Source organism: Drosophila montana, unplaced genomic scaffold (assembly GCF_035044405.1).
Source record: "Drosophila montana isolate Dmon_TW-CO22-7 unplaced genomic scaffold, ASM3504440v1 contig_3213_1, whole genome shotgun sequence".
Taxonomy (NCBI): Eukaryota; Metazoa; Arthropoda; class Insecta; order Diptera; family Drosophilidae; genus Drosophila; species Drosophila montana.
The window spans coordinates 790989-799788 of NW_026998093.1; the positions used below are offsets into that span (position 1 = coordinate 790989).

At 46.7% G+C, this 8800-nt stretch overlaps 4 protein-coding genes across 4 annotated transcripts; 2 read left to right on the plus strand and 2 right to left on the minus strand.

Moving 5' to 3' along the window:
• Positions 1-641: 641 nt before the first annotated feature.
• On the plus strand, positions 642-2329 carry Ubc4 (ubiquitin conjugating enzyme 4). Its single transcript, XM_064688713.1, has 3 exons — positions 642-964; positions 1162-1314; positions 1397-2329. The coding sequence occupies exons 1-3, from the start codon at positions 902-904 to the stop codon at positions 1778-1780; spliced, it is 600 nt and encodes a 199-aa protein (XP_064544783.1). The 5' UTR covers positions 642-901; the 3' UTR covers positions 1781-2329.
• Positions 2330-2857: 528 nt separating this feature from the next.
• Positions 2858-5933, minus strand: LOC135432852 (SANT and BTB domain regulator of class switch recombination). The gene is made up of 5 exons (XM_064688694.1): positions 5022-5933; positions 4004-4964; positions 3723-3945; positions 3447-3660; positions 2858-3396 (listed from the first exon to the last, which is right to left on the minus strand). The coding sequence occupies exons 1-5, from the start codon at positions 5891-5893 to the stop codon at positions 3018-3020; spliced, it is 2649 nt and encodes an 882-aa protein (XP_064544764.1). The 5' UTR covers positions 5894-5933; the 3' UTR covers positions 2858-3017.
• Positions 5934-5972: 39 nt separating this feature from the next.
• RpS17 (ribosomal protein S17) lies at positions 5973-6903 on the plus strand. Its single transcript, XM_064688714.1, has 3 exons — positions 5973-6124; positions 6348-6499; positions 6564-6903. Exons 1-3 carry the CDS (start codon positions 6122-6124, stop codon positions 6802-6804), a joined length of 396 nt encoding a protein of 131 aa, XP_064544784.1. The 5' UTR covers positions 5973-6121; the 3' UTR covers positions 6805-6903.
• Positions 6904-6971: 68 nt separating this feature from the next.
• On the minus strand, positions 6972-8741 carry Shc (SHC-adaptor protein). Its single transcript, XM_064688699.1, has 2 exons — positions 8322-8741; positions 6972-8262 (listed from the first exon to the last, which is right to left on the minus strand). The coding sequence occupies exons 1-2, from the start codon at positions 8507-8509 to the stop codon at positions 7194-7196; spliced, it is 1257 nt and encodes a 418-aa protein (XP_064544769.1). The 5' UTR covers positions 8510-8741; the 3' UTR covers positions 6972-7193.
• Positions 8742-8800: the final 59 nt, after the last annotated feature.

Below are 8800 nucleotides of genomic sequence, written 5' to 3' on the forward strand. Positions count from 1 at the left end.
TCGCTTGCTGTGTTTTTGTTTGTGTGCCGCAAAGTGAAACGTGAACGGCAAAAATAGCCAGACGCTGATTGTACTTATATTAATGAGTCGCAAAATTTAAGATCTGTGTTTTATTTTGCTGCTGTTGCCAAGCGGCCCACCCTATTATAAACTAGACTTGTGTTTGGGTTTTTGTTGTTGTTGTTGTTGTTCATAAGAGACAAAACGAGTTTTGAATGAATGGTTGCCAAGGCGTAATAGAAGTATCTACCTGAGGTCAAATCAAGTTCGTTTGTGTGTATGTTGTAGGGATCAAGCCGAAACCTTGAAATTGTTGTGGAAAAATACCATGCTGCTCCGTGGCGTATGCGTTTAGTTATTACAAGTTCAAAGCATGCAACATTAGAAAAACGAGTATATAGTGAATATAGGCAATTGAAATGGCGCTTTTGTTTCAAATAATTGTCGAAATTTTGCAGCACTGAAATGTAACATTAAAAACGGTTAACAGCAAGCTCCTCCAGCTAACAGAACTCCACCAGCTAACATGAACGCGTGAAATTATCGATAGCATGTTACATTACATTTCGTGTATTCTTACGATCTACGTTATGGGTCACACTGGCCAGCAGCTGACTGCCATTATTTATCGATAGTCTAGCAGCCCTGGCTGACGTGCATAATGTGTTGAGAAAAAAGTCAGTTTAATATAATTGAAATACAGAAGCGTTTCATATTGTTTTTGTATGCTGCCGCCGCTTAGCTGCAATATAAATATATAAATATCAATAATATAGCCCAGCGTCATTGAACTGCGCGTTATTTACACAACAACAACAGCACAAACTAACAACAATCAACAACTAGAACTGCAATCGGCAGCAAAACCAGCAACTAAACAACAACAAAAAATCCTACAATCATGGCGAACATGGCCGTATCACGTATCAAGCGCGAATTTAAAGAAGTTATGCGCAGCGAGGAGGTGAGTACGCCAGCAAATATATAATGCGTCGTCTATAACTAGCCCGAAAGCGCTCCCAGCCCTGGTCCCAAATGGGATTCAAGGACGAACTGCATCGGACTTTGTTTCCGACATTTTTGGCGCGCGGAGCGAGTCAACCAAAAAAAAATAGATAAATTATCCAAATGTGTACTAATCGTGTGCCTAATCAATCGTAGATCGTTCAGTGCTCGATCAAAATTGAGCTGGTCAACGACAGCTGGACAGAACTGCGCGGCGAGATCGCCGGCCCGCCAGACACACCCTACGAGGGCGGCAAGTTTGTGCTGGAAATCAAAGTACCCGAAACATACCCATTCAATCCACCAAAAGTAAGTGCCAATGCTCCATGCAACAGGCAACATCTCAATATGGATGCATATTAATCCCGCTTTTTTTGGTGCCCATCGACAGGTTCGTTTTATAACACGTATATGGCATCCGAACATCTCGTCGGTGACCGGAGCCATTTGCCTGGACATACTGAAGGACAATTGGGCCGCTGCGATGACATTGCGCACCGTGTTATTGTCGCTGCAGGCACTGCTGGCCGCCGCCGAGCCAGATGATCCGCAGGACGCTGTCGTCGCGTATCAGTTCAAGGATAAGCACGAACTGTTTGTGCTCACTGCCCGACACTGGACCAACGCGTATGCCGGCGGTCCGCACACGTTTCCCGATTGTGATTCAAAGATACAGCGTCTCAAGGACATGGGCATCGATGAGCACGATGCGCGCGCTGTGCTCTCCAAAGAGAATTGGAATCTGGAGAAGGCGACCGAGTGCCTATTCAGTTAGCTTCGCAGCAGCAGCAGCAGCAGCAGCAGCAACAACAACAACAACAACTGGAAAACAGAAGCCGCAGCAAAACACCAGCAACAAGAACTTCAAGTTAAGGAGCAGCAGTAGCAAATTCAATAAGAGCATTCTCAATTCAATCAATCAGTTCGTTTAGGATCAATCAATCAATCAGCAAATCACAACTCTAAATTTTAGTACTGTTAGCAAAAGCTGCCCCCCGCAAATCACAATCACAACAACGATATACGAAAATAATTGGGAAATAGTCCAACAAAATCACACACTCACACACACACACAGACACAGACACACAACACCCGCCACGCGACACACACACAAACATTATTTATTGAAATTTTATTTTTGTTTTGTTAATTTCCAAATCCATGTAATTTGACAGTTTTGCGCCCAAGCCGGTTCTCACTTGCAAAGAATAATCCCAATTTCACGTAAGTTTTTTTTTTTTCCAAAAAAAAAAAACCCGCAAACCCATTTAATCAAAATGCGATTTATTAAATAAAAGTGAGTACCGGTACTGGCCCCACAGTTGTTTATTACCTTTTTTTCGTTTGTTTGTTTGTTTGTTTTGATGTGCACTACATTTAAATATAATTGTGTTGCGTTTCCTGCTACAGGTTGAGCCTAGGGCCCAGCCCCCCCCCTCGACATTTGATTATGTTATGTAATAGAACCCAGGGTTCCGTTTGCGCAGCCGCATTTATTGTTAAGCAAGGACAACAACAAAAAGGAAAAACAACAAAAACAAAATTTTGAAAATTGAAGTTTAAAAAAATATATATACAATTTACTTGCAACACTTAAAGAATAATAATACGAAAACATTTGTCATCTTTAACTGGTTTAATTTAAGTCGAAAGGCGATACGAAAAGCAAAGTGAAAATTAATTTTAAAGTTTAAAACAAAATGAAACCAAGCTATAAGAAAAATCTTTGTAAATTGCGTTAAGTTAAATAATAAACAACTATTAAGAAATGCATGAAAATCGGTTAAATCCAACATGCTAGGGATTACCTTCTAATCAGCAAAAAAAATCAATTTCAAGCGTTTGTAAATGTTTCTGTAATATTTTTTATGCATTACTGTTCAATCTTCACACATACGTAATTTTGATATTTGTGTTGTATAGTGTTAAAACTTCACTGGCTAATCAAACATTTGTCTACATTGTCTAATGCTAATATTGTCCTACATTGTTCTAATCGATTCAAGCGTCTACTTGTGCTTTTGCTTGGTCAACTGGGCTGCGCCAGGACCGCATGCCGTGCCTCCAACTGTGGCGCCCAGGCTGTTGTACAGATTCTGATTGCTGTTGCTGCTTCCCAAAGTGCCGCCCAAGTTGCTGGCATTGCTGTTTAGCATATTGTGATTGCTGTGCCGCTGCTTGAGCATCTCCTTCCACTCGGACTCCAGGCGCACATAGGTGCCGCCCAGCGGCTGGGCATTGTGCACCAGACATTGATCGGAGCCCGTTTTCTTGGTCACATAGCTGGCCACCTGCTTCATAATCTTCTCCTCGAAGTCGCGCTGATGATCCTGATTGCTGCGCGCCGACAGCTCACCCGACCAGAAGCGGCCAGAGACGGCGGCGGGCCTAACCAAAAGATTAACAAACGCTTTCCTCACGCATTCAGCTCAACTTACCGCTTGCGTTTCTTCTTGGCGCGCGCCTTTCGCGGTGGCGGTCGGTGATCCGATTCGCAGCCATCGCTGCTGGACGAGTACTCATCATCAAGCAGCGTGTTGCGCATGCGCGCACGCTGCCTGCATGCATCCTCCGAACTGGTTGAGGTTGTCTCCGACTCGGTGCTGGTTTCCATTTCATAGCGACAGCGGCGACTAACCCGATGATTGGTCACTGTGCGGTAGATTTACAGAAGCTTAGCGAAAGTAACTTATCAACCAGATGCAAATACCCACTGTCCATGCAGAGCTGCGGCAACAGGCCCTGGCGGCAGCGTTGCGGCGTCAACGAGATGCCCAGCCAATTGGGATTGATCTCGCCGGCAGCGGCCAGCTCCTGGGTTTGCAATGGCGGCTGCTCACACAGCGCATAGTTCTCAGCGACCAGCTGGGCAATGGTCAGAATGGCGCGCTCACGATCCGTGTCCACCAACACGCTGTGCTCGCGGAACTGGCAGCCCTTCATAGAGAGAGAAATATGGTTAATGGATTACTCGAGATTAATAAATCACATTTACATTTGGACCGGGTAATGTTTCGAAGCGAAATGCTTGCTGATTGCAGCAGGCATAACGTCCAGCTGGTCCGGCAATGCGTCCCTCGGTTTCGGGACCCAGAAAGTTGGGCGGCTCGGGATGATAGCGACACCAGGTCATTTGGTAAGCCGGAAAGTGCGCCTCACACGTGCAGCAATATAGATAGTGGCAATGGCCCCACAGCTTCCAGTAAACCTTCCGCCAGGACTTGAGCTCCTTGAACAGCTGCAACACGTACACATTGAGATCCCAGTTCGTGTCGCGCACATGGCTGCTAACCAGCTGGCCCCAACGATTTACACGTATATTGCTGGGTATGCAGTTCACATGGGATTTCATCGTGTTGGTCACACAGCGACAGCAGCGAGCACAACGAAACAGTCCGGAAATGCTGTAGAAATGTCCGCGCAGTACCTCCGGATCCGGTTCGCAGAGGCTTTGTATAAGCTTTGTCCACAGCCTGGGCGTTACACGCTCCTTCTTATCGCGCACCATTTCGAGCTCCAGATTGGTGAACATGGCAGCCAAGCGTGTGACCAGCGCATCATTGAGGCATGACAGATTCGTTGAGGTGCGAACCACCTCGCTGAGATGGGCATGACAGAAGGTCAAGCACTCGAGCAGCAATGGCTCCATTTGGAGAAAGCTGGCCGAGACCAGTATGGGCACTACATTGTTGCCATCCAGCAAGGGACCAGCCGCTGCATTGTTCTGGCTTGGAGCAGCAGGTAGTTCCTGACTCTGGGCACTGTGCTTAATCCACTTCATCAGCCAGTCAAAGATTTGTATGTCACAATGCACCGATATGTCCATCTCCTCCAGACGCTGCCCAGCCGTCACATCCGCAAAGTAGCCCATCTTGCTGACCAGCAGACTCTGCGGGCAGCTAAAGTCACGCGAGGTGTTCTTTACCTCATCGCACACGTGAATGACGACGTCGGGTCTAAGAAAGGGGGATACAGCACTGAAAACCGCAACGCACTTGCTCCAATATACTCACTCCTTCTTCTCCTGGCGCGCATGTTTACTGTCCTTGACCAGCAACAAGGATTTGCGACGTGTCGTTGTAGTTGACGATGTTTTGGCCATCGGCTCCTTAACTGATGTGCGCACCATGCTATTGACGCTATTGTTCTCTGTCAGCACTGCTCCTAGGCTATCGCTGGGTGAGCTAACGCTGGCCGAGCTCGAGGTGGGCGTCACTAAACAGGATGCAGCGTTTGGGATGGGCTCCGTTTTGAGCAGCAGCGACGGCTGTGGCGGCTGCAGCTGCGGCTGTGGCTGCGGCGGCTGAGGTTTCGTCAACTTGCCTCGTCCGCTGTTGTTGGATGAGAGTGCAACGGGCAACGGCATGGGACATATAAAGGATAGCACAGAGTCCAGGACTCCCTCGTTGATAACATAGTCCAGTTGCTCGCTTAGCTTCGGATGCAGGCCGGAATGCACGTGTCCGGTGCGCATCGATGCCTTGTGCTCCGTCAGCAGCAGGCTGGTGCGACTGCCGTCGTCGCGGCTGCTGCCGCTGTTGCTCTTGCTGCCAAGATGACGAAAGGGACGCTTTAGGGTCAGAAGTTGGTTGACCAATTCATTTTCAGCCAAACTATCGAAATCGAATTCATCTTTTTTGGAATTTCGCTTAGCGAAAGGACCAGCGAGACTCTCAACAGGGGGCTCTGGCTCCCGATTATATGGTTTGCCCTCAACTTTTGTTATCATATCGTTAACGTGACAGGAAAGTTTGAGAAAATCGAGAAAATCATTTAAACTGATTTGAAAATCAGAACCATTGTTGTTGCCCGCTTGCTGTTGTTCCTCCGTATTTGAGTTGGGTGCTGCAGCAGCTCCTTCTTCATCATTATTTGATTTTTCCATTTTACTGACCCACTTTTCAAAAATTGCGAATCAAATAATTTCGCACTTTTTTCCGTTACTTTGGTTACCGTGCTTCTTCTTCAAATTTTCATTCACAGTGGTTAACATTATGCTTCCTCTTTTATTTTGTACAGTAACATCCCATGCAACCCTGGACATGCAATTCACACAAAAGATGTAATTTTGACAGCGGCTCTTTTCTGTTCTTTTCCGGTAACAACGTTCGCAATGGTGGGTGTCCAAATGTCAAAAATCGAATAAAAAACCTTAAATATATATGCAATCATCGCTTGTTAAGCACTAATATGTGAAGAAAAGTGTAGATAAATATGTGCAGCGTTCGCGCTCTAGGAAATTTTATTCGATGCTGCCATTGAATTGGCCCAAAAAGTTGATTGTTTATGTGACCAGAGCCGCCAACTAATCTGTTTTTTCAACCAACTTCCAACTTTAGGGTCGCGTCAGAACCAAGACTATTAAGAAGGCCGCCAAGGTCATCATCGAGAAGTACTACACACGCTTGACGTTGGATTTCCACACCAACAAGCGTATCTGCGAGGAGATTGCTATCATTCCCACCAAGCCCCTCCGCAACAAGATTGCCGGGTAAGTTGCCGCCAAGAAGCTGCTAAAAATGTAGGCGTAATACTTATTGGGAATGTGTCCACAGCTATGTTACCCATTTGATGGGCCGTCTGCGTCACTCCCAGGTGCGTGGTATCTCGATTAAGCTGCAGGAAGAGGAGCGCGAGCGTCGTGACAACTATGTTCCAGCTGTCTCGGCTCTGGAGCAGGACATCATCGATGTCGATGCCGACACCAAGGAGATGTTGAAGCTGTTGGACTTCCACAACATTCGTGGCCTGCAGCTTACCCAGCCCAACACCAACAACTTCGGACGTCGCAACTAGGTTTTATTTGGAAGGACAGTAGATGGTGGTGTCACTTAAATATCTAAAGGTTGCATGGACAACACAATAAACATCGTGTGTGAAATGCAAAAATAGAAATTATTGCCTTGTTTATGGTGTGAAAGCGACAAATAATTGGTGAATGGAATTGATATTAAAATGCATCGTTTGGTTTATTTTCATTTTAATGAAAAATACTGTAGACATGCACATATAAATGTGTATACATTCGATCCATAAATAAATGGGTTTGTTTTTATACAATGATAGACGATATATAAAAGATATTCTCTACAAGTGCACATATGTAAATCTAAGTGTGTACACGAATATATATATGTATATATATAGATATATGGTATATGAAGAGTTGTATATGGTTTGTGTATTTATGCGCTGTCAGCCGCCTGATCCAGATTGGGCCTGCGCACCGGATTACGCAAGACCAGCTCCGAATCCTCCGATATGATGGGCAGTGCATGAACCCAATGATAGTTGATCAGATGGCTGATGCTGTCGAATATGCGGTCTTTGGTTCGCACCACGCCCTCGGGATCGATGAGCAGCAAGTGCTTAGGTGTTTTCCCCTCAAGTCCAGTCAGTACATACTGACCGCGCTTGCCCTGGGATTCACGCACCAGGAAGTCGCCATCCTGCTGCAAAAGACGCTCGGCAATTGGGCGAGAGATGGCAGCATGGAACCATATTTCGGCAGTGAGCGGGCACTGTGGCCCATCGAAGACATCGCGTATGGAACTAGGGGCGGGGCCCGCGACGGAAGCTGCCTGCAGCGGATCGAAGTTGCCAAGGGCCAGTTTGTTGGTGGTTTGATCGGGGGGCGGGGAGTTAAGATCGATGAGATTGCTGCTCAAGCGATCGCGCGGTTTCTTTAAATTCAATTGAGCCACGCGCGGTGCGTGGGGATTAAACGGCAGTTGTGCCAGCGGCTGTTGCTGCTCCTCGCAAGGCAAATCCGGAGGCAGCTTGTTCGGTAAATCGTTGTAATACTCTTTGACATTCTCCTTGCAGCTCTGATTCAGATTGTCTGCGGCAGCGCTAGCTGCATGCTCGTTTTGCCTGCTGAGCGCATTGAAACGCAGCACAAATGCCTTGCCAATGGTCACGATCAAGTCCTCGCTCTGGCCGCCAGCGCACTCCAGGACATAGCAGGCGCGCCACTCGTCGCCCTCGCGTTTGGCGATGTAGGCCAGGAAGTCGAGGGTGTCGTTGTCGCCACCGGAAGCAAACGAAATCCTGGGCATATTGTGATTGGCAATCACTTCGCCCGTTTCCACATTGCTGAGAGTCAGCGCACGACTGGAAACGTTGATGATGATGTTTGTGCCCGCATGCTGCATGCTCGGACGCTCCGATATAAAGTTGTGCAACTTTTTGTCCAGACGCCGTTTGCTGGCAGACTTCAAGCCAGCTGCTTCGCACACACGATTAATACACTCTCTAAAATTAGATGCTGTAGCAGCTTGTGGAGATTGATTTTTGGTTTTTCTATCACCTACCGTGCGAGCAGCGTTCGCGTTTCAAAGTCCAGCGATTTCATGGAGGTCTTGACCTCAACGCAGCCCGTGTAACGAACATTGAATGTTACGCCCTTTTCCAATATGACGTCGTCGGGATATATGCAGCCATCGCTAGTGGCACTGGAGCCTGTGCCACCGTTGCCGGCATCGCCGCCATTCCGTGGCATTTCGTTTGTGTATGCGTATTTTGGGCGTCCTGTGTGTCCTTTGTTTGTAGTGTTGTATCGAGTCGTCGAATGACTCACTTGACAGAATGAACGAACCTGAGTTATTGCATGTCGTTCATTTGGTTCGTTGCAGTTGTCCGATAACAGCTGTTAAATAACATTATTCATAATTTACAAAACGCTGGAATCCGGGTCCTTTGAGCCTCGCTTCGTGTGTAATGCAGAGATCTTGCCACTTTCAGGCCTTTTAATAATGTAGTATTTCGCAAATTATATTTTTATTTATTTAAC

Coding starts and splice junctions, on each gene's coding strand:
- RpS17 (XM_064688714.1), top strand. Junction 6,500..6,563: donor CTCCGCAACAAGATTGCCGG/GTAAGTTGCCGC, acceptor ATGTGTCCACAG/CTATGTTACCCATTTGATGG.
- Shc (XM_064688699.1), bottom strand. CDS start 8,509: ATGCCACGGAATGGCGGCGATGCCGGCAACGGTGGCACAGGCTCCAGT. Junction 8,263..8,321: donor ACGCGAACGCTGCTCGCACG/GTAGGTGATAGA, acceptor ATCTAATTTTAG/AGAGTGTATTAATCGTGTGT.
- LOC135432852 (XM_064688694.1), bottom strand. CDS start 5,893: ATGGAAAAATCAAATAATGATGAAGAAGGAGCTGCTGCAGCACCCAAC. Junction 3,661..3,722: donor GCCGCAGCTCTGCATGGACA/GTGGGTATTTGC, acceptor TCTACCGCACAG/TGACCAATCATCGGGTTAGT. Junction 3,397..3,446: donor GCCAAGAAGAAACGCAAGCG/GTAAGTTGAGCT, acceptor TCTTTTGGTTAG/GCCCGCCGCCGTCTCTGGCC.
- Ubc4 (XM_064688713.1), top strand. CDS start 902: ATGGCGAACATGGCCGTATCACGTATCAAGCGCGAATTTAAAGAAGTT. Junction 965..1,161: donor AAGTTATGCGCAGCGAGGAG/GTGAGTACGCCA, acceptor AATCAATCGTAG/ATCGTTCAGTGCTCGATCAA. Junction 1,315..1,396: donor ACCCATTCAATCCACCAAAA/GTAAGTGCCAAT, acceptor GCCCATCGACAG/GTTCGTTTTATAACACGTAT.